The sequence below is a fragment of the Lepidochelys kempii genome, chromosome 3 (genome assembly GCF_965140265.1).
Source record: "Lepidochelys kempii isolate rLepKem1 chromosome 3, rLepKem1.hap2, whole genome shotgun sequence".
NCBI lineage: Eukaryota > Metazoa > Chordata > Testudines > Cheloniidae > Lepidochelys > Lepidochelys kempii.
In genome coordinates, this window is record NC_133258.1 from 131816582 (window position 1) to 131842396 (window position 25815).

Below are 25815 nucleotides of genomic sequence, written 5' to 3' on the forward strand. Positions count from 1 at the left end.
TTTCTTTCCCTCCTTCTTTCTGGCCTCCCTCAGGGTGGTTACCTTCGTAGAGACAACTAGACACTGTATGGACATACAAGAGAAAGATCTCTGCCCCAAAGAGCAGAATCTAAATAGATGAAACAGACAGAGAGTGGGAGGGAAAACAGAGGCACAAAGAGATGAAGTGACTTTCCGTAGCTCACACAGTAGGTCAGTGGTAAAGCTAGAAATAGAATCCAAAGCTCCTGATTCCCAGTCCTGTGCCCTTTTTACGAGACCATATTTCCTTCTGATGTTAAATGGTATCCTGTATCCTTTGTAATGACTTTCCCTGGTTATTTCTGTCAGACCCATTTCATCACTCCTTATAAAAAGTTTGTCAGCACCAATCTACTGTATTTTATGACATATTGACTTTAGACAAATACATTAGACATTTTTAACCTAGGGAAAACTCCTCATATTGTCAGTTCAAGTTTTTCTTGAGCAGAGGGTAAATAAAGAATCCTGAATAGGGCTTGCAGACCGTGGGAAATTAGTGGCCCACTGTCTTTAATACATTTTCCAAGGCATGTACTGTGTGTAAGATGAATCAATAGTAAACATCTTTCATCTTCCTGAATGTCATTAATTCTAAGCTTTTTTTTTTCTTGATGCCTGCACTTAAGCCCTGATTCAGGAAAACACTTGACCATGTACTTGAAATTAAGCACATGCTTACATCCCTTTGATGTCAATGGGACTTATTCATGTACATAAAGTAAGCAAGTGCGATGTACTTTCCTGAATCAAAACTTTAGTCCTGATCCTAATAGGGTTGCCAATTTTGGTTGGACATATCCCTGGAGGTTTCATCACATGACATAATCTTTAATTGAAGATTAATTTTTAATTCCTGGAGACTTGGCAACCCTATCTCCTGTTAGGAATCAGTTCTCTAAGTTAAATATTTATTTCCTTCTATTTAATATATGTTCCCACTGCTGGAAAGTTTTTGCACATGTATTTATTGAATATGAATTTTATTATGCTTGGTTTTATTTTCAGTCTCACTTTATTAGCTTTCATTATATGGCTCCTCACAGAGGTTCATTCTGTCAGTTAAAAGAACAGTATCTTCTACACAAGCAATGTTTTGGCCACTGTGGATCATGACCCATTTTTCTTCATGTTTCAGTCATCAGAAGACATCTCTGAGATAAGCTGCACTGAGATTTACAAAAAATGCTACCTCCTTGTCTAGCTCCTGTTACTTTTTATACAAATATTTTGGCTATTCTAACATGGTGTCATAAATATAAAGGGAAGGGTAACCACCTTTTTGTATACAGTGCTATAAAATCCTTCCTGGCCAGAGGCAACATCCTGTTACCTGTAAAGGGTTAAGAAGCTCAGCTAACCTGGCTGGCACCTGACCCAAAGGACCAATAAGGGGACAAGATACTTTCAAATCTTGCCGGGGCGGCGGTGGCTTTTGTTTGTGCTCTTTGTTTACGTGATTGTTCTCTCTTGGGACTGAGAGAGGCCAGACAGAAATCCATCTTCTCCAACCCATCCTAATCCAAGTCTCCAATATTGCAACCAGTATAGGTAAGCCAGGCAAGGCGGATTAGTTTATCTTTTGTTTTATGTGATTTTTCCCTGTGTTAAGAGGGAGTTTATTTCTGTTTTCTGTAACTTTAAGGTTTTGCCCAGAGGGGGATCCTCTGTGTTTTGACTCTTGAATACCCTGTAAAGTATTTTCCATCCTGATTTTACAGAGATGATTTTTACCTTTCTTTTTTTTTAATAAAATCCTTCTTTTAAGAACCTGACTGATTTTTCCATTGTTCCAAGATCCAGGGGTTTGGGTCTTTGATGATTTTGTAACCAATTGGTTAGGATATTATTCTCAAGCCTCCCCAGGAAAGGGGGTGTAGGGCTTGGGGGATATTTTGGGGGGGCGACGTCTCCAAGTGGGCTCTTTCCCTGTTCTTTGTTTAAAACACTTGGTGGTCGCAGCATACTGTTCAAGGCCAAGGCAAAGTTTGTACCTTGGGGAAGTTTTTAACTTAAGCTGGTAAGAACAAGCTTAGGGGGTCTTTCATGCAGGTCCCCACATCTGTAGCCTAGAGTTCAGAGTGGGGAAGGAACCCTGACACATGGGCATATGTTTTCATTTCGGCTAAAGTGTACAAGAGCTAAAGATGACTTTTGTGTGTCTGTAGCACTCTTAGTAGGAAACCTATTTTCCTGGACTTCCAGCTAACACTCTAAATAGTTTTAGAGCAATATTCTGCTGATGAGACACATGCAGAGCTCCTGTTGACATGACTGGGAATCTTGCACAAAGACTGAGGGGAGAAATAGCCTGTAAACTTAACAGAAGATGGAAAGAATCCTCAGTGGACAAATTCCCCTATATATATATATATATATATATATATATATATATCTCTTGGGTCATGCTTTTTTATACAAAGAGTACACTTATAAATAGCTTATAAAGGATCAGTAAGTGATTTTTATATGTTATAAAAAATATTTAATCAGTTCTTAAAGATTGTTATGGAGTCCAACAAATCAATAGGTTTTTTGTAATACCTTTGATTGATGTACTTAACACATACTGTTATGTCTGTAACGTACATACATAACATTTATTAGTCAATTATTAATATTGCATAATATATTTATAAATATAACTTCAATATAAAGTGTGACCTAATCTTGACCTGTCCAAAATTTAGGTCCAATCCTACAGAGTTACACTGTGCTTAATTTTAAGAAGAGGAGTAGTCCCATCCACTTCACTAGGACTACAAACATCCATGAATTTAAGCATTTACAAAGTGGATTTAATATGAATAAGCCAAACACCGTAATTCAATTACATTTAATTATATATCTAAAATGTTGAAATATTCAAAAAATTATACCACATAAACAATTTTTAATGTATTTGGCATGTGGTTTTATGTTTGCAATTTTCAAAATATTTGCTTTAAAAATGCCCCTAAACTTTCAGTAATTTTGAAATAAAAAATTATGGAAGGATAGCCCGAAGAATTAAATAGACTCAGGACATCAAAAGCATCTCTGCATTTACTGCTTTCAGTTGAAAAGTTCAGTAACATAGAGTCTATTAACATACATATTTGATAACCTAGTTCAGGATACATCAGGAAGTACCAGAATTTTACTAATATAGTGGCAACATAAAAATGTACTTGAAATACACCAAAAGCTATTATTTTATCCTAATTGTATTGATGGAATCTTCTATTAAGTTGGCCAATCAAAGTGGGCTACCTGTTGGAAGTTCCAAGTCAAGTCTCGAGTTGTCTAAAGTCAATATGTCATAAAATACAGTAGATTGGTGCTGACAAACTTTTTATAAGAGGCAAGAAACTTGTCAGAGGTATACCTACAGGGAAAGTTTTTAACTATGTAGCCATTATGCTATGACTGACTAGCACCATCCTAGTACAGAAAGTAGTAGGGTTTATTTTATTTTATTTTACTTGCTAGGTGGAGTGTTGACTGGAGGTAACATAGAATTCTCCTGGGGCATGTGTTGAATATCTCCCCCCCCTTCTAATTAGCATTGCTTGGAACCCCTTGGGGTTCAGGCAGCAAGTTGAAGACCTCATGTAACATTCCACCTTAAATAAGTATGCATCCATACAAACTGTAAGAACTAATCCAGTGGCTCAGTTTCTGACTCCCAGTTATTCACACTTGTGCTCTGACTTCAAGTTTGTGTCGGTAAGTTTTATTTGTGCAGTAAAAAATACTGTTGTTCAAAGTAAGAAGTTGTCACTCAAATAAGCATTTTATTACTAACTACAATTAATTTATTCTCTGTTCAGAGTAAAAATCTTAAGTATCTGTGGTAAACTAATATCTGATTTAGTCAAGAAAGTTGGAATAAAATTTTGGGTTTTTTAATTTAACTTATTATTTAATTGCATCACAACTGATAGATCTGAAGGACTGATAGAAAATGCTGCAGTTATTAGATGTTAAGATAAAATCTAGACATTAGAGCACTGAAATGGGAGGCAAGACTTGTGGGTTCTATTCCCTTCTCTGCCACTGACTCACTTCACTGTACTTCAGCAAATAATTTAACCTTTCTGTGTTTCGGATTCAGCACTTGCAAAATGAAGATAATATATGCCTGTGTGTCATGAGGGTACTGAGTAGTTTAAATACCTGATCCTGCAAAACCTTCCATGCATGGAATTCTCATTGACATCAACTGAAGAACTGTACGTGAAGGGTTTTCAGGATACTACTCATAAAGCACTTAAAGATCTTCGACTGAAAGAAGTTACAGACGTGCAAAATATGAAGAAATTCTAAACATAAACCTCCTTTCAACTCATTCTTCAGCTGGAAAAAAGAGAACAGTACAATACCACAAAGTAAGGTTGTGGAAAATAGACAAAAAAGGTAGAAGGCTGAGGGAGAATAAAAACAGCCCTAATTTAATTAATAAAAATGGATTGACTGATGCTTTAGATTTTTGTCTAAGTTTCACTCTAGCAAGAATCTGAAAAGTTACATACATTTTCTTAAAAGTATAATTTGACCAACATATTTAATGCAGCAAATAATATTTTAGTTGAAGGGATAACATTCTCTCTCAGAACAATTTGAGGAAGATTGTGTGAGTACTTTTTTACAGTACAGATATACAGCCTCTGGGAATGAATAGGGCTCTGATCCTGCTCCCATTGAGGTCAATGACAAAACTTCTATTGACTTCAGTAAAATTAGAATGGGGTCTAAGCTACCTCCTGTACACACCACAGAAGGTAATAGCATCTTATCAACAGATTTTTCTTGACATCCACTTTGCAGTAGATAAATCCCTCTACTGCTTCTCAGCTTGAAATAACTCATTACCATTTTAAAAAGTGCTGAGCTCTTTATGAGAGCATTGACCTGCCCTTTTGGTTAGGGTTAAAAAAAAGTTATGTGATAGGAATTATTTTCCCTGAAACGAATTTTTATTTTCCTTTGGCTTTTATTTCAGCTGTGGGAACCAGCTGCTCGAAAGAGTGTGGGAAGCTGACTTGGAGGCCTGTCAGCTGTTGATCCAAGGGTTTCAGCTGAAAGAAGCTGGTTGCTGTGTTTCAGAGGGAGAAGAGGGCCGAACAGATGAGATGGATGCTGCTACTGATCACTGTTTGGACACAGAGAGAGGAAAAGAAAGCCACTTTCCAAAAGGCACAGAGCGGGGCGCTGTTCCATGCCCCATTGCTCAAACCAAATGCTGTGAACTCAAAGAGGTATCTAGGAGTTTTCTGCAAATTGTTGAATGATGTCATTGTTTTTCATTTTGAGAGGGAGGGTTAAGGGTCAGCAAAGCAGATTAAGAATTAATTTTAGATTTGGCCTCAAATAAGGACAAAAATAAAATAGCTTTATGAAAACTCTCTCAATCCTTTTTCCTTTCACCATCAATCTTTTTAAAATTAAGAAAGAAAGAAAGAAAGAAAGAATATGTAATGTACATCGATTTTTGGGAGAAAATATTCTCATAAGATTCTTTATGGATTTAACACAAATTATCAACCATGTCTCCTTTCACTTACATCAGTTTCATGCTAGTGTGACTCCATTGACTTTTTATTCCTGATTTACATCTGCATGAGGGAGAGGAGAAGCAGGGTCCCTAATGTCAGTGGAATGGGCTAAGTCTTTCCAGTTCAGATGCTGGCAGACTTCCAGTTTGCATCAAATATTAAAAAGGAAAAAATGAGGAGGCTTAAAGGGCTTGACATATTTCTTTTAAGTTTTGTGGTTTGCTTTGGAATTTCTGTCTTAAATATTTACAACTACCCAGTAATCATTTAACAGCACTGCAAGGATAAGCAAGCTGCTAAGGAGTCATACCATCCAACACCATGTAATGTGAAAAAAAAAAACCAACCACCCTATGATATGCATTGTTTTTATTTCTTTAGAATTTTGTTGACAAAAATTAAATGGGTGCTTAGGAGCACTTAGTGTTAACAGCCACTGAACTCTGCACCACATAGAAAATTGATGTTTAATTGTGCATTTGTATTGACTGGGATTTAGCAGAAGGCAGGCCATTACCCTACTGTAAATTCCCCTCTGATCTAGTAAAATTCTATTCTGAATCAGGCTGTGAATGGTATTTTCAACCTTTTGAAAAATAAAACATTTTACATAGCTGGACAAGTGGTAACACAGAGGGCATTTTCATCCTAAATGGCCAGCTGTCATTTAATTTTATCTGCTGTTCTTGGTGAATCTGCAAAGATAATGCCAGCAATTCTGTTGCTTGGGTAAAGCTTGACTCTTCTTCCAAAAGTGCAACTGAGAATCTGGGGAGGTTTGGGATTGATGATTCCTTTTTCTTATGACCATCACTGGGGACAATACTGTGAGCAATATTGTATTTGTTGTGAAAGACTTCTTTGAGGCAGAATCAGTGAAATAATTCTTCTAGTTCTCATATGTTAGTAGGGCATCAAGTTCTGTGGTGGGGCAGAAGTTCAGTCTCTTGGAAAGTAGATAATTCAGCTCTGGTAAGGGGTAGCCTTGATAAGTTGATGATGTTGGGGTGTCGCCTAGTATCCAGGTGGTGGGTCCTGGTGTCATGGTTTCTCCTGGAAGTATTCTGTGGGTTGTGAATTTGTTGTAGTTATTTCCATTTTTTGTTTTTGTGTTGGATGGGGTGGGGGTTGGGTTATAGTTGTTTTGGCTTTCTTGCATGATCTCCAGGTAGGTTTCCTGGTTTTTTTTCTTTTCAGAGTATGGGAGCATGTGATGATGTCTTGTTTGAGGGGCATCCCTTCTGGAATATGTGAGGTGCTGGAGATGGTTCCCCAGTTTTTCTGAAGTCCTTCTGCAGAGCTCTTTAGCATATTTAGAGTTGTATGTAGTTAAGTGGTCAGAGATTTATAGATGGTTAGTCCTCTGGGAGTCCTCTTGAATTTGCTCAGGAAGTAGAGGACGCTGTTAAGTTTGGTTTCCTTTTTCTTCAAGTTGTGGAACTTCCATTTCAGACAGTAAAATTTGATATCTTCCATAGTTGTTTGCAGTGTTGTGGTAGCTGTGTTGGTCCCAGGATATTAGAGAGATAAGATGGGTGAGGTAATTTATTTTATTGGACCAACTTTTGCTGGTGAAAGAGACAAACTGTCGCGCTTACACAGAGCTCTTCTCAGAAGAGTACTCAGAATATCACAGCTAAATACAAGGTGGAACAGATAAGGAGTTAACACAGGTTGCAAGAGTCCATTCAAGGTGAAGTGGATAGTTTACACCTCTACAGTTGTATGACAAAGGAGGGTTAGTGGGTTACAGATTGTTGTAATGAACTATAAATCCAATGTCTTTATTCAGTCCATGGTTTTTGGTGTCTAGCAGAGTTATGAACTTAAGTTCCCAGACTCATGTTTTGAAGGTGTTTTTCATGGCTTTCTTTCTTTTGGCTCCTTACAATAATCTGTAATATCCTGGGACCAACACAGCTACTACAGGACTGAAAACAAATTTTACCATGATTTTCTCAATTGCTCCCCAGAGAAAGTTGTTTAGTTTCTCAATACTGCCTCAATACTACATTGACCAAGTGATTAGGTGCTTCATTTCATTTTAGAAAAATCAGGCCAACTTACACATTTGAGACAAATGAAACTGCTTACAATGGCATGGGAAATTCAATTCCAGAGCTGCTTCAGCTTCAGTTCTACTACCTTAGCTTACCAGATTCCTGTGTTTCTTTGCCCTTTATTCAGTTTTGAAGATCTTAAGATCTGACCCCATATGGCTCCTTTAAATAAGACATATCTACTTATGCCCTTAGTTTGACATTACATTTTCAAGATTTTGTTTGTTTTTGTCGAGCATAAAATCTGTACAAAAATTTTCATCATTGGTATTGTGGTGTAGACAGTAGCAGAACAGGCTAGTAGCATCTGAACAGGAATGTTGGGCAGTGTATGTCTAGTGAGAGAAGGCCTGGAGTGTATCTTTCACAAACGGCTTCTAACAGCCAGTTATGGGGTGGAATATTTAATAAATACATTACACCTTTCTGTAGCCATGGCAATAATTTTTTTTTACTTGTTGAGAAAGAGAAATTGGGTGAAAGAAGGAAGCAAGTCCTCTGATCTGTAAATGCACTTACTCAAGAGGTCTGGCATCTCTTTTCCGGCATTTAAACTCTGTCATGATGCATACCTGTGGAACTTTTATGGTCGTTTAAAAATAGCTCTGTCTATGGCAAAATAGGTTGTATGCTTTTTAGTTACTCTTTCATTTGACCACTGAAAGGGTTTTAAGGTATCTCTTAGGGAAAAGCTTAATGATGATCATTAGTAATTAACCACATGATAATTTATCATCTGACAAGGGATGGAGATTATAGACACTCACTTAAGGAAGAATGTACATTTACCAAATTATTTGATGGTATTCTTTGAGTCCTTATAGAGTCCTTCTAAGATATCTTGATAATATTGAGCTCATTTTTATGGGGGTGACCCCCTTTAATGATCTTATCTCTGTTCTAGGGTATGGGGTATCAAAAGAGGAGTGGTATCCTTTGAAGAATATTAACTCCTTTCCAAAAAAGAGGAAAAGAGGCATCATTTGTTTTGTAGCTTGCAGAATTGTTATCTTCAAAACAATGTCAGAGAGGATATAATAATACATATGCACACACACACTTCACATAGACTGGCAGCCTGGCACTTGATTCACTTTATACTGAAATGTTATGAGGGGTTGAAGGCTGGATTCTAGTGGTTCATTTGTCAGTATTACAATTACTAGTTCATACACTTTCACTTCGAGTCATTTATCTTGCTACCTCTGACAAAACATTATTGTAAACTGGATCCTGGGTTCATGGCAATGTATTATAAATACAATTTCCTCACATACAATTAACTTTTGCTCACAGGTTTCATTAAAAACTTGACTATTATTATGCAAAAGGGGTTTGAAACAGGAGAAGGGGAACAGCCACTCATTCAAGATCCTGTTGGATTTGCTCCTTGATAAAAGAGACTTGCTTATTTTACTATTTAAAAAAATAATATATATCCTCAGTAGGTCACAGAATATCACATGTTCAGTCATGATTGTTCAGGCTTTGCATACTTTGAAAGTTCCAGATATCTTACTTTCCTGCGTGATCATAAGTTTATTATCTGACAGCCTTATCCCTGTATTTCTTAAGCAGTTGGAATATATTTTATAGTTGTACTTACACTGAAGACTCAGTGATCCTCACAAATACTATTCTCTTTTTAACCTGCTTATGTAGAACTCAGAATTAAATATACTGTGTTTAATGGAACAATAAACTCCCTGAAAATTGCCAAAGCACTCTTGAAACTACCTGCGGCACCACAGAATAACCATATCTAACAAACTTCCCCTGAAAAACCAACTGTAGAGCTGGGAAAACATCTACAACCCATGACAACCCTGCTGGTAGAAGCACCTTTACTGGTTTTTGCCAGAACTAAATCAAATGGGAACAGCCAGAAACACCTGAGAATAAATGGCACCCCACTGGAACTACCAATAGCTGGTCAGATCAGTCTTCTTTAACTTGTTGGAGCAAGCCCCAAAACAACACTACTCAGTCTGAACGAAGCCAAAGTACTCTTGCACCAGACGGAGTAAAGATAGATTCTGACAACTTCAGGTATGATTCTTCTATCAGGAACCAAAACTAACTTGCTGGAATTAAGTAAGAACAACATGGCATTAAGTAAAGAACAACCTTTAGTCTGAAGGAACCAAACTGGAATCATAGCAATTGGGTGTGATTCTGCCATGGTCCCAGTGGGTTCTAGATTTGTTCCTTAAAATTTTCTGTAGCTCTAAATTGACTCAAAGTATTTTTACTCTGGTTACTTAGAAGTGGAGGAGGTTGGAATTTTTTTCATAGTTTGTTTCTGGGTAATTTCTGAATTATACCAGGATTTTACCCAGCCTTATATACAATAACACTTCATTTCTCAAGATATATGACATCTGCACATTGCATCTCTCCTTGTGTGTCCTTGCTTTGGCTTTTGTTTGTTGATATTTTCCTTGTAAGCAACATCAGAGGCACTGCTGATAACTAATATCTGTGTAGATTTGTGTGTGTTAAAACCTCCCTAACATCTGGTATCGCTATGATCATGAATACCCATGAACCTTCACGTTTCATTTCCTGACCTGTCCTTTTTTTCTTCTTCTTCTGGCATGCTGTGCAGTGTTCCCTCTTTAACCTTATGAAGGAAGGAAACACCTACTAGATTTCAAGCGAATTCAGGTGATTAAAGTTCCAAGGTAAAAAAACAAACTGCAGTAGTATTACCTTTGGTAAGCCAACATGTTTGGTAACTACCACATCAGTCATTTGTAACGTGTATAATTCCATCTCAATGCTTGAAACAGTGTGTGTGTTGTTAGAGTAGAGAGCAGGTTGCCAGGTTCTCTTCCAGCTGTGCTATTAATTTGCTTGATCTTGAGCAAGTCACCTTTCCTCTCTGTACCTCAGTTTTCCCATCTGTAAAGAAGATTTGTAAAGCGCTTTCAGATCCTTGTTGAAAAGGTGCTATATAATTACACAGCATTTTGTTTGATTAGCTATGTTTGAGATATTAATACTCTGTGATATTGAAATGGACTCTCACTAAAAAGAAATGACAACAGTATACTTTTTAAATGACAAACATTAAAAATTAAGTCAAAACTGTATGTGATATAGTGTTTGTCAGAATTTGGTGAGAACAGTCAGCAATAAAGCCTTTGTCAGTGGGATGCAACACATTACCATAGATTAAAGTACCCTCAGATCCAGGAAGTAAATGTGCCAGATATAAAGGGCAACACTTGTAGAAATCTAAACAAAATGTACTTTCATATTAGTTTAATTAAATATTGTATTTGTAGAGATTCAAAAATCATTTGGAGACTTTAAATTTATCTATCTTAAATGTCAACATTGAGCATCAGTGAAGGTCAGTGTTTGAGTATGTTTTCTATAGCCTTAATCCAACCTGCAAAGGGATTCTGTAACAACAAGCTTGTATACAGTGGTCAGGTCATCATTGTACAGCCAGCATGTACCCACATTTACTACACAGCAATGCCTAAGATTCCTCCGCTCATTCTAACCATAAGGAAATACTGAGGAGTGTCAGAAACCACTGTTTGGTATCTCTGGGTAAAAGCTAGCTTTTTAATGAAGTCATCTGTAACACATAAACTTTAATCCTTCCAAGAACATGAAACAGTAAAAACCAAAAAATGCACTAACCAACACCCCAACAAACAAAAACTGAAGACAGAGTTAATGTCTTTGCAGAGTTCCCTTCTTTGTAGAGGTGGAGTTCTGAAAATGTTCATCATTTGTTTCCTATGTACAGGTCTCTGATACTGTGTATTGCTTTGTCAAAACACTAACCTTAGCTCTATTCATGTGAGGGCTACAAATAGTGTGTGTGTATGTGGGATACTAATATATAATTTTACAGTTTCATGACTTCCCCAACTACCCCTCAGCCTAGCCATTTAAATATTTTCTAATTTCTTGTATCGTAGTAGAAATGTGCCTTGAGAAAGGTTTTGAAGAAGGAGAGAATAGTAGCCTTATGGATCAGTTCAGGGAAGTCTTCCATGCCTGTAAAAGAATCTGTGTGGGAGGACCATGGTGTCTGTGTGGGACATCAGTGGGACTCTGCACTGGCACAAGGATGTACTTGTGCAGTGTCACATAGATGATTGGGGCCTACAAACTTAATTTATAAATTAGAGTTTAATCAGATAATCGTTGGTCCGTTGTACAATATATTGACCAAATAAATCTAATAATCTACATTTCACCTCTCTCATTCTTTCAGATTTTTGTTGGCGTGGCTAAAAAGAGTTTTGCTTTCCACATAGACTTCTTGAACTTCTACTGTTCTTTACAAACTTCATAGAAGATTCCACTCCAACCCCAGATCTCATCTAGTAGTTTTGAGGATGCTATTCATTTGTTTGTAGATTTGAGGGCGGGGGGCAGTAAAAATCAAGATTATTTATAACAGAAACTGTAGCCTTAAATATGGCCTGGCTGCCGTTCCATAATAAGCTCCGTGGAAATTAGCTTTGAGGTTTCTCCTTTATTGACTTCTATACTCTTTCTTTATACTTATGCTACAAAACAATGTGAGAGTTCAACCTGTGTAATTTTTACTATGCTATACTGCTGATAAACAATTACATTAAAATCTTCATGTTTATACATAATGTATTATGTTTATCTTCTGACATATCCCTAACAGGTTGTGGAGGATATTTCATTTGGTACAGATGATTTGTATGAGGTAAGTGCTTTCTAGACAATATAAGGGGGTGGGGGGAAATTGCTAACTTCCTCGGGATTCCTTTAAAACAGATACATCCTTTTTTAGACATTACCTTTGGGTGAAAATTGCAGAATAGGGGGCTGATATTTAGGAAAATATTTAATATTTAAAAATATTTAGGAAAGCAAGGCCAAGACCAAAATTAAGGGACCAAGCTTTCTGCCATTGAAGGTAATGGGAAAACCGCTAGTGACTTCCGCAGAAGCTTAAGGCAGTGGTTTTAACACAGATGTAAGAAATAGTATTAATGCACCAGAGAAATAGACAGCTAGCGATAATTAGTTTACTCTAGTGTATGACAATAATGATATTTTACCATGGAGCAAAATCATAATGCTTGTTTCCTCGTCTACCTGTACCATACTTTTTTATTCTATTTGAATCCCTTTGAACAAATTATTTTTCCTTTCAGAAGTATATAAATGTTTGGAGTTTTGATCTTCAATATAAATGTTATCCTGGATGTTTGTCATCTTTTTGGTATCTTGTTTTGCAATCATTTTGTAAATAAAGATGTCAGATCTTACAGTTTGTATCTTTGAGCAAAGTCTAAAATAATGAAGTAGATTGAGATGCATTTCCTGTCAAAAATAAATGGGGGGACAGCCTCTTTTTGCTATAAACTGAGTGGTCAGATAATAAATCTGTAGTTACATTTATATTGCCCTTGGGAGTAGTATAAATTCACAGTGGCCCAATTCCACACTGGGATACCGTGGGCTGAAGCTTGCATATTGAGAAAGTTTAGTTGACATGCACCACTTACAGCAAGCAAATTAATTACACAGGAAGTAAACCTTATTTCACATCCCATAGTATATATATACTCCCCTGCTGTCCAGCTATGCAAATTCAAAAATGAACTGTTACTGGGTTGCAATATGGGGTAGCCATCTGGATAAGCCACTACTCTGTATTACCACCAGTAAATCCAAAGGCTGCATAGAAGCTGGAAAAATCCAGACAAGATACCCTACCTCAAGAGATGAACTAAAATTACTGTCTTTGTGGACAGCCAGACTGTGAGATCACGCCCAAATGAGACTACACAGGCCAGAGAAAGTTCAGCTGTGCATGATGACATCATGTGCAGGAAGAAGCTTTTGTGGGTGAAGGTTATCTAAGCAAAAAATTAGTTCAAGATGATGGAAATTGCCTCTCATGCCATTGGCCTCAGCTGTGAATCATGACAAAGCCATGCATAGGCCTCTGAACAGTGTTGACACACAAAAGGAGTACAGAATCCTACAGACACCAAGACAGAGAAAACACCTGTTGTCAGAAAAGAATGACAACAATGGCACATGGACAGTGTCCAGTCATCAGCCACAGGCAGCTGCCAAGATAGCAGAGTTTTTACAAGATAGTACAGGCAGCATATGGCCTGAGACACAGAATGTAAACACCTCCAGCAGACTAATACACAGCAGTGATACAGAAAGCTGCAGGGCAGTTGCTGGATCATGGTGACTAGACAGAGTTAGAAAAAGGAATTACTTACACTGTGAGCCACCTGCAAATCATATCCAGCTATGCTGACTCCTTACACAAATGGATGTGCACACCAGAAAGCAATTTCTATGAACAGTTCTGGCCCAATGCAGATTATCACTTGCAAGCCAGTAGATGACATTACCCACAGGAACATCTCACAACAGGAACTGGAATTATCCCAGGTACATTAAATGAAGCCAGTGCAGTAGTAGTAGTTCACTTGCATATTCAGAAGCCTGCCCAGCCCAGAGAGATTGTATCATTCAGACAGAGGGAATACAGAGAAGAGATGGGAACGTGTTCTCACACAGCACGTGGCAAGGTGTCTGTGCGACTGAACACTGGAGGACAGCAAAAAAATATAGACCAGTGTGGATGCTCTTCCAAGAACATTCTTCAGCAACTGTAATACAGGAAACATGAGGGGACAGAATGGTCAGGGTTGCAGCATGATTTTGGCAGTAATTAACATACCCATGTGCCACAACATCCAGTATTCTGTACCACTGCAGAGGAGGTGGGAAGATAGATCAGACTGAGCTGAGGAAATGTGAGAGGTGGTAGTGAGGTGTCACATAATTGCAAAGAACCTGAGTGGGAACCTTAGTACTTGGGTCGCTGCACATAAGAAGCTGCTCTGATGCATGTTGTCGTGTTGAAGCTGCTCCTGAACACCCCCACATGCCCATGCGGCAGCTTCCTTCTTGGCAGAAGGTTGATGAGATGGCAAGAATTAAAGCATGTCTGATAAGCCATGGCTTGCTGTGTTCCTAGTTATGTTTTGGAGTTTGCTTGTGTTATGTTTCACGTAGCCCCTCTCCTCTCACCAGTGTGCTCAAACATGCCAATCGCTGTCACTCAGACATGCAGAGAGCTCTGACAGAGGGTGAGATGTTTGGAGGGTGAGATGCACAAGCAGTGATCACCTCTTGTGTCCACAGTCACACAAAACATACTCAGGCTGTGACATACAAAAACAGAGAAGTACAGTCCCATACCGTTCATCTTGGTCTGCGCATCCAAATTAAGTCACAAAACCCAAAGGTGGCACACAGAGGGTCAGCCAGAGCTTCCCATGATGTGGTATCTCTGGAACAGAACTGCAAGGCAGTAGTCAGTATTGGGGCACAGCTTGTCTGGTGGCAGTAGCTGGATGGTCACTCGTTGCCAGTAATAGGATGATAGCTTTACAAACCATTATGGATGGTGAACCACTGCTGCTTCTGTCCAGTAGATTGTAATAGTCATGTCACTCACAGATCCTGAGACTGGTTAGTGCAGCTGTGGTGGTTTCTTGAATAGATGCATGCAGTTTTGCACATTGATGCTTGCTCTGCACCCATATTATCCTGGGTGTTGTACATTATGCACAGAGAGAGTTTGGACCTGTTCTCAGTAGTCAGTGCCACCCCCTGTTCTACAGTGACCCCCACATTAAGTGATGCAGAACTTGGAGAAATGTTTTCTCCTTGTGTGGTTTGACCATTGTGTGACTAGATAACTCACTGTCTGAGTATGGTATGAGATTACACCTACATGTGGTTTAGGCATATAGTCAAGTGTTCATGTGTACTTGTACTTTTCAACATACATGGGTCTGATTCTTCAGAGGTGCTGAGTACCCACAGCTCTGATTAATTTCATTCGGAGTGGTGGGAAATCAGCACTTCTGAAAATGAAGCCTGAATGTTCTAAAAAAAAAAAAAAAGTGGTATTGTGAAATGTCTGTCTGAAAGCAGAAACCCCATCTTGTATTTTAAATTACTTCAAACGGTTTTTAATGGGCGTAAACGAAATATCAGGTCTAATTCAAGCCAGGCGGAAAATGTCTCACCGGTTATGCTGTAGCAATAGTTCTAAGGCTTTTTATGCTGAAAGTTTTATGAGGGGCACAATTTGATTAATTTGAAGACTAGACAGCTTGCTTACTGTTACTGTGTCACGATATAGGAGGAGCCAGTTTGGGGGATGTATCTGAGACTGGAGTGAAGAGGAACTTTGTGGTGAAAACAACAGTGACAAAAAAAAGTGTGTTAACTTCACTAATTCCTATATACAAACTGTTGAATTAGAATTCAGAGAGGGAGGATGGTGTCTGCACTGGAGAAGTTGACCAAACATATATTTATAGCTAAGTGGTACTGTATACTGTCTGCCAGTTGGAAGTAGGGATTAAAATGTCTTTTAAGAAAATATGATGATCCACATTCTGATCTCCTATTATAGCCCAGTGTGCTGGTACGCTAATGCAGGTGCAGCAATGTCTGTTGTATACCGACAGCTGAAAAGGGGAGGAGAGGTGAATAAGTCCTCTTTGCATTAGAAAGCTGAGGAAATCTTCCCACCACCGCCACAAATATATCTTACAACAATCAAGTGCATTTTGTACCTATTTCTGTCTGCTTTAGGAGCTACAAAAATAAACCCCTTCAAAAATTACACCCTCTGCATGCACAAAAATCCATACAATAATTTCATCTCTCTCAGACTGTATTAATGTCTCCTAGCAGTAACATTCAGTGCATACAATAACCAAACAAGTCTTAAGGTGCTATCAGAGCTAGGTTTGCTTGCAGCATTAGTGTAACCAGCAAGCGGGAGGATTTGTGTTAGTACATTGAGCTTGAGGCAGAGTCCATTTACTTCTCTGAGATATTGTTGTGCAGTATCCACAGAGCAGATCTCCTATCAGGAAGCGGTTGGAATAGTTTCTATGTCACTGGCAGGGTTTTTGCTGCCTCTATATCTTCGAGCATCGGGTAAAGTATTACTGGTGCCAATACTAGGCATGAAAGATGCTGACAGGCACTGTTCCCTCTCTATTTTTGAGCTGTTACCTCCTTTTTTAGAAGTAGAGGATTGTGAATTTGTTTTAGAAAATGTAGAATACTCACTTTTATTGAGAGCATTGGTGACTTGTGTCACCCCATATAAGACAGTTCTCAGCACTCTGTCGTCAGTGTTAAACAACAGTTGAAACTATCTATCTACAGTATGACCTCTCCTCTCCCCATCCCTGAAAAAATCAATACATTGCTTTATACTCATATCTTGTGAAGACCTTGGTGTATATTTTTCATGACCTACTAACGAGGTATCCAGTGACACTGCTTGTCTAAACTAGGGAGGGAATTGTTTATTTTAACAGAAGAAGCAGCTCTCTTCCATATATAGATAATATACCCAGATAATATTATTATTACATTAAGATGGAGTTAAGCTTGAGAGCACATTTCAGTAGTTTAGGGTAAACTATATTCTAGGGGTGTTGTAATTACCCACTACCGACATATGCAGTAGTCATATGATTAAGAGTAAGGCATTTTAGAATTTGTGGACCCAGATTAAATTAAACTCATTTTAAAGAAGTATTTGATTTTTTTTTCATTTTTTCCCCTTATGATGTCATAGGTCTGGACTAGGTGCTAAATTTATTACGGGATTCAGTATTAATTAATTGTAATTCTGGATCCAGTTATCTGATTTATTTGTAAATTTTCAGAAAATTCATTCCATACTCAGAGAAAGTGCTGTAATTTTGGGGAGGATGGGCTGTATTATTCACATGTAACAAACAGGTTGATTCCCTTCTTTAAGTGCAAAACTTGACTTAAGAATGGAGTTACTATCAATGCATCCATAATAACTGCACACTATTATTTCAAAATATTTTTTAAATTATATATGAATCTACTGATAGAGCAGAAATTGAGTCTTTGCAGTAGATCTCACTTAGGAGCCTAAATTTTAATTTAGCAGTGGCACAAAAGATCTGTAGACATCCTTGCAGTACGATGTTTATCTACAAGGTTAGCATTCAGCATGATGGGAAATGAACTCGCACGTTATTTTTGGAAAATTGGTGCCTTTCTTAACTTGTGTGTGAATGTTTCTTTAAAAAAAAAATCAACCACACAGCGGCACAGCGGGTAGAGACGGTGATTGGGCCATGTTGCCTATTGGAATTTTGGGGATTTAGTTATACCTGAGGCCTCCAGGTTCTCTATATTATAAAACTATGCAATTATCATTGCTGAGCCCAATTTGTACTTTTGTGCCTACATTTCAGTCAGTCATCTCACTGGTGCCCATAATCTCGAGTCCCTAATTAAATTCCAATAAGGGACTGGATTTAAGGCCCTTTTAAACGTTTTTCTCATTCATATTTTATTTCCAAATTGCACTGGATGGGGAACACATTTTAAGCTAATTATCTATTAGTCTGAGGTACAGAGCACCTAGTTACACACTGTTCATTGTGCAAATCAACAACAAGAAATATTTCGAATAAGTACTTGCTGCAGACCGTTTGGGGTGTTTTCCAGATTAAAGTTTATAAACTCTTATAAATGAAGTACATACACTGGAATACGCAATGCTCTTTTTTATCTTACAAAAAAAAAAGACAAAGTCATTAAACCAGTTTTTCCAATTATTTATATTTTGAGGCTTTGCTTTGGCTGCTGTCTTAACATACCGAGCGGGTTAGTTGACCAATGTCATATTAATTGTTTATAGGCTAAATCCTGCACCTGGTGCTTTACTAGTGAGACACCAGCTGGAACTGTTCTGCCTGATTTGACTCTATGCCTACCCAACACTGACAGAATCGTAAACAAAAAACTCCCTCCCTCTTAGAACTGACCATGGAGAGAGATTGTAGCTACCCAGCCATGCCCCTGTCTGTGTCGGCAGCCAACCTGCATTTCCATATGGTTACTGAAGGATAGGTCTGGACTGGCAAGCTCAAGCAGCCTGGGCAAAAACATTTTGAAGAGATGAATCAGTGGATTTGTATAAATGTTGTAATTGTTAGTATTATAAATTAGAGCACCAAGACGGTCTCAGCTAGCAAAAGAAAAAGCTCAAAACCTACACAAATATTTGATCTTGCAACATTTGACAATACTCAGATGCTCCTCTTCTCCCAACCTTCCCCAAAATAGCAGTTATTAACAGTGCTATGGCTCTGCCTAGAAACAAGGTAAAAGTGCAGTCACTCAAGAATAATATATGAAGACTGGTCCACAGACTCATCCATATTTTGGTCCATTCGTCATCTGAACAGCCGAATTACAAGTCTTCTATTTCCCTTATTTATTATTTGTATTACAGTAGCACCTACTGGCCCTAAAAACAAGACCCACATTGTGCTAGGCACTGTACATACACATAACAAAAGACAGTCCCTATTTCAAAGAGTTTACAATTTAAATAGAGAAGACACTATTTATACCTGCCTCTGGAAATCTCCATTCCATGCATCCGACGAAGTGGGTATTCACCCACGAAAGCTCATGCTCCAATACGTCTGTTAGTCTATAAGGTGCCACAGGATTCTCTGCCGCTTTTACAGATCCAGACTAACACGGCTACCCCTCTGAAGCTCAAAAGCATTATTATCCCTATTTTATAATGGGGAAACTGAGGCACAGAAGGAGTCTATGACTTGCCCAAGGTCAAACAAGAAGTCTGTAGCAGAGCCAGAAAAAGAACGCAGCTCTGCTAAGTTCTAGTCCAGTGCCTTAACCACAAGCCCATCATTCCTCTAAGTATATGTTGTATGTTCTGATCTCACTTCAGATGTACATCTGTGTAATTAACTCAGTAGCAGCGAGAATTTGGCATTACGTAAATGGGTGCTTTTGTCACATGAACTTGAGAACAGTATACAAAGATGTATCAAAACGTTGGTTTTGTCGGTATGCCAAAAGTAATACTGTCATAGGCCTGTTTTTGTTTGGAATGGTAGAAAAACCTCAAGAGTTCCTTGTCAAACCAATTTGACATCTTCATAATTCCTTTCTGAATGCTCATTTTCTCTTTATAGTTTTATTTGGCTCTTTGCAACAGGAGAAAGCAGTAATGCATCAGAACAAAATTACTATTATAAGACATGCTTGCTAACAAAAATAAGCGGGGTGCTAAAATGAAGATAAATATACATGTAGTTTGTGTTTCTTAGCTTTGATGTAAATGGACAAGCCAGACTGGAAGGAATGAAAATATGCAGCAGTTTGTGTACTGGATCTGACTTTAATCTCACTTACATGGGTGTATGTTAAGAGTAGATCTTTTGAACTCATTGAAGTTTACATAGGGGTTTAACTGGTATAAGTTAGTAGACAATTAAGTCCACTACATATTTATGTATTTGAAGTAATTCGATCCACTGATACTAAATATAGTGGTCAGAGGGAAGTGCCGGTATCTGAGAGTTATGGGTTTTGAGCACAGCTCTGCTGCTGTTTTGCAGTGTGGCCCCACGCAAGTCATTTTAAACACTGTGCCTTTGTTTTGCCATTTGTAAAGTGCAGATAATACTTTCTTACCTTATTAGCAGATGATTGACAGTCTGCCCACTAGAACTGAGAAAACTCAGTTCAGGTTGTTGACTTGCAAACATTTATTCTGTTCTCCTTCCGGCATGAGCCACTTTTTCCATGTTGCACCTAAAAGAAAACCTGACTTCACTGAGTCATTCTGGGATTGAAGTGGGGTTAGCGGGTTTCTTGCTGTGATCTATGGGGCCAAAGCTAAGTGGAGAACAGTGTTCCTTCCTCAAATGCTAGTGTGTGATGTGGGACATTTTTTTCCTTGCTATACCTCTTTTCTAGTTGGTAATTATGATAATGAAATTAGAATCCTGCTTTCCCAAATGCTTAGCCAACAGGACTCTGTAAGTTTCACGGTTATCGTAAGAACAGACCAAAGAGTCACAGAGTTGGAGGGAACAGCGTTACTTTTCCTCTTAGAAGACATCACTGTACTGCAAGTGAAGGTGCCAGGGTAGCACAGGTAGGCTTACTACACTAGCTTTAATGTAGCTAGCATGGGTAACCATAGCAGTGTAGACGTGGTGGCATTCGCTTCAGCGTGTGCTAACAACCAGAGTACAAACCCTCCAAGGACCCAAGGTATGTATGATTTTCCCTGCTGCGGGGAAAGGATCCAGCAACAGGGAGCCACCAGAGCCTTTCCCCGCTGCCTCTCCCCTGCCACAGCATTTCCCTGCTGCCTCCCAGCTGCCAGAGCTTGGCCCTGCTGGGGGAGTCTTTTCCCACAGAGGGGAAAGGCTCCAGCAGCAAGCAGTCAGCCTGACACTACAATGCTAAAAACAGCAGTGTAGATGGGGAGGTAGTGCTTGGGCTTGTAGAGGGCCACGTAGGGTATGTACTTGGGGACGTACCCACACCCGTCAGTATGTCTTTGCTTGCCTAAGCTGTGCCTCCCTGGCTACACTGCTATTATACCTTAGTAGGGGGCCTATGTACTTTATACGATGCCGAAAGAAGCATGCAGTGTAGATGTACCTAAAGCTAAGGTGGCTACGCCTATCCACATGCAACAATCACGCCTTCACTTGCAGCATAGACAAATCTGCAGAAACCAGTCTCCCCTTCCCCAACAGTACTGTTTAAATCGCCACTCTGAGATGCTTGGATACACTGTGTTAGGGACTGCTGTTTCTCAAAAGCAAAGGAAGCTTAAAAATTAACCATTTCTTTGCTTAGCACTTCATCCTGTGACAGTTTTTGTACAGCATCTCTGCAACAGCACATGGGTACATGATTGTATGCATCATTTATCTGGAAACTAACTGCCCTCAAATTCATTTTAGAGCTGGAAGTCACACTAAAAGAGTGCTTGGAGCTCTGGCTCCTCAGCCAGTCAAAAGAATAAATAAAGAACAGCTTTGACATCCTGACTAGCCTGAGGGTTTGAAGTCTCAAGCTAAGCCTCAAGTTTAAATGGGAAACATTGGCAATTCCCTAAAGAGTCCTCATAACCGGAGAATGTCTCCAGGTTATCTAAGTCTATCAAGCAGTGCAAACTTGAGGAGTGACTGTGACAAATCAAAAGAGAGGAAGAGATAAAACATCCAGTCCAGCTGGTACAGAACAGAAAAAGGTTTATCTGGAATGGGATGAGCAAACAGGAAAGGAGAAAGATTCTATTTTTAGTTACATCAGTGTAAATCTGAAGTAACTGTTGGTTTTATTTGAGATTACATTGATATACAGCCTGGAGTGACACCGGACATCTGAGTGGAAAAAGAGGAAGAAAATGGGAATTTTCTAAGGCAGCATTTCCCAAACTTTTTAAAGTTGAGGGGTCCTGCTTCAGAAAAAGGAAACCAATCATGGCCCTCCAACCCTTACAGGTGTTTGTTAAAGTCTTACTTAAGGATGCAGACATACAGAGTAGATTGTACAGATTCTTATAACATGATGCTTCCTCTCCTTTCTTCTGTGCTTTGCTGAACAGTGGAATAGTTGAAAATGTTGACATTTAAAGTGTCATCATTGGCGTTTTAGCCATTGAAACGAATGGTACAACTGACACTCCCACACTACTGTTTCAGGCTCTTTGGAGACTCAGGCAGACATTGCTGCACAAGTACATTTGGGTCATGTTTTCACATGTTTTTTTTTTTTAAACAAAGTAACAGCTAGACACTAACTTTTTAAAAAAGAAATAAAAGCTGGACCCTGGAGAACAGTTGGGAGGTCTGTCTGTGCATCCTTTTCTCTAAGAGGGGCACATCCTTTATCTGGGGAAAAGCTGCTCTAAGATCTGACATGGGCTTGGAGGACCTCTCCGCCTACCCACAAAAGCTAAAAGATGATAAATACTAGGTATATCAAAAGATGGACCTTTCTCCTGTAACTTCTGAATCAAAAAACAAAAGGGAAAGCAAGGTGCTAATTAGGAGACCACTTCAACTAATACACAGATCATAGCTGCAAAGAGAGGGGGTGGTGGAAGATCTCCTTTTGCATGTGACTATAGGAGATGATCTGGAGGACCCAAATGAGATGACCTATGTTGTCAACAGAGTAAAACTAGTCTGAAATAGACCAACACAGAATAGTTCTTCATTGACCAGGGTATTTCTTCACGGCAGAATTAACACAGGTTTTTACTTGGGTGTGGCCCTCAACCTCCCTCCCATCTACACATACAATTGTCTCATGGGCTAGCTGGATTGTCTGAGGTGATAGTTTAGAATCGGAGTGAGGCTTTCACTTGGATTGATGACCCACCCATTCTGCAATGTGGATGCAGGCTAAACCTCTTGAGGGCTGATAGTCCTCCAGTGCTTTCCCACAATTACCCCATGAGCCCAGAAGGACAGACAAGTTCTCTGACAATTCACTGGGAAAGAATCACAGGATAGCTCATCTTACTGCCGTGCTAAGAACCATGGAATATGCCCCTAGCAGTCCTAGCAACACCCAGGGGTGAGTGCACACCACTGAGGACACAGTAACTCAGGTAAGGCTTTGCGGTCTGGCCATGCACAGCTGAGCTAGACAAACCCAGATGCTCAGACCTAGGTGCCGATCACATGAGTTAATGCTGCAATGAAGATGTCTTAAGGCTCCTCAGTATTTCGTACGCCAGGAAGCACAGATGAATGCAACTTTAGAAAGGAGTTGGGTTCAAGGGACTCTGGAAACCAATCCTGTCTTTCAGCAATTATGCTAGTTAGGTGACTGATATTAGGGATAAAACTGGCCGTGCAACAGTACTCTAGGAAAGTACTCTGACCTCAGACTTGACTTAACCCACCTGAAAACAGGGACGTCCCAATATAACACATACCCTTATTGTATCATTTTGCTTAAATATACTCAGAATGACACACATTTTCAAAGACAGTCACTTAATCTGCACAATATTTTTTACCTGTTGCCTCCAATGATGATTTTTTTTTCAAACCAGCCTTGGAAATCTCATGGTTTTTGGCAGCGTGAGTCTGATCTATAATCTAATATACTAATAGCCCTTAATTAAAACAATGTACTGTAGTCTGATCCAGCCAAAGTACTCAATATAGTGATATTATGGAACTAGAGCCTGGTTTTTGTTTACATGTCACTTTAAAACAGCACTTCTTCATGTTCTGGACTGTGGTCATTTATTTTAAGTGCACAGTCCACAGTGATAGCTTGATTTGGAAAACTTCATTCATATGTTTTATCCATCAAAGCAAATCTGCACGTAAGAGCTTTCAAATCCTAGTTAAAAGCTTTTCTTGCTAAATCAAGTGCTTGTATTTTATAGTACCGAGCAAAACATCACTGCACCAACCTCCACCCCGCCCTTCCGCCGCCACACACTCACACAACATTGACACATTTGAAACGATGGCTGTATGGAGATCTAATTTTCTTATGACTGGTGAACTTCTTTAGAAAAAATTGGCATTCAAAGATGGAACTTTCACTAGGTAATCATAATTTTTAGATGACTATCAATGATTTACTGACTCTTCTCTTTCTAGCATTAGAGATACCAAAGTTTATTTAGGTTTCAGAGTAGCAGCCGTGTTAGTCTGTATTCGCAAAAAGAAAAGGAGGACTTGTGGCATCTTAGAGACTAACAGATTTATTTGAGCATAAGCTTTCGTGAGCTACAGCTCACTTCATCGGATGCATTCAGTGGAAAATACAGTGGGGAGATTTATATACACAGAGAACATGAAACAGTGGGTGTTACCATACACACTGTAAAGAGAAAAGGAGTACTTGCGGCACCTTAGAGACTAACCAATTTATTTGAGCATAAGCTTTCGTGAGTTATAGCTCAAAGAGAGTGATCACTTAAGGTGAGCTATTACCAGCAGGAGAGTGGGGGGGTGGGGAGCTTTTTGTAGTGATAATCAAGGTGGGCCATTTCCAGCAGTTGACAAGAACGTCTGAGGAACAGTGGGGGATAAACATGGGGAAATAGTTTTACTTTGTGTAATGACCCATCCACTCCCAGTCTCTATTCAAGCCTAAGTTAATTGTATCCAGTTTGCAAATTAATTCCAATTCAGCAGTCTCTCCTTGGAGCCTGTTTATTTAGAATACTACAATCTTTTCTTGTATGCCTCTCACAGAGCTATTCTCTAATAGCCTTCCAGTTGTGTAAATTGCTCAGGTTATCCCTCTCCCTAAAAAACATACAAGAGCTTGCTGGTGTACTGAATAACAATTTACCAGCTAGATGGATGACTCATTTTCTTTACCCCGTTCTAAAACAAGGACATTTACAGTCAATATAGAGAGAGGCCGCCTTCTCCCCACCTGCCTTTGAATTTAAAAGCAATGGGCCAAATTAATCACTGGTGTAAATTCACTGTTACACCATGGATGACTATGTCAATGCTCCAAAGATCCACAGAACCAGTACAGTTGGGAATCAGAATACTTCACACTGGATAGCACATCCCAGCGAAGAACATACATGCTTCTTAAGAGAAGCCCTGCCTACCTTGGTGAGCCAGGCAGTGAAGCTATTTGGTCACCCCAGCTTGTCTCAGTTGCTCCCTGCCCCAGCCCACCCACTCGGCTGTATTTTTCCTCAAAGAAGACATTTCTGGTTTAACTTATTATTTTAGTGAATGCTTGGGTTTCTGAATATGCCCCAGAATCCTTTGCCCTGGTTTAAAGGAAGCATCAGAGCAGCTGGCATTTTGGATTCTGAGGCTCATATAAGACTCAGGACACTAGCTGCATGTGTAAAATTAACATCACCTGTTTGGATGAATTTGTAGGGGATGCAGCAAGAGAAGAATAGTTCAGGCTGACCTGTTAGTGATTGACCATGGTTGTCGAAATACTGTGGTCATGGAAATTCAGATCTGGTACCTAATCACCCATTTACATATACCTGGCTTTCCCTGAGTCTGGCCATATCACCCAGTGTAGATGCAGGTGTAGATTAAAATAGCAAAATTGCCTTTTTCGTGTCTCACTATTACAATTAATTTTAGAACTTTTTTTCCCCAAAATAATCATTTGCCAATTTGCCATTCACCTAACGAGGAATGACACTGCAAGGAAATATTCAAATGAAAATATCTATAGTGAATATTCTAAACCTGGTTAATTGCAAAATTTGTAAGTAGAAGTAGTACTACACATTTTAAAATGTACTGTGATTGAAATAAAAATTGTGG

At 39.0% G+C, this 25815-nt stretch overlaps 1 protein-coding gene across 12 annotated transcripts in view; it reads left to right on the top strand.

Annotated features, from left to right (window-relative positions):
* The window catches only part of DISC1 (DISC1 scaffold protein), a 382434-nt gene that overhangs the window by 339293 nt on the left and 17326 nt on the right, over positions 1-25815 (top strand). For 2 of the 12 annotated variants that reach the window (XM_073338073.1, XM_073338072.1), the window contains 2 exons: positions 5006-5261; positions 12285-12326. In XM_073338073.1, the coding sequence (XP_073194174.1) occupies positions 5006-5261; positions 12285-12326 (298 nt within the window). The other 10 variants (XR_012158151.1, XR_012158150.1, XR_012158148.1 and 7 more) reach the window with 10 other exon arrangements.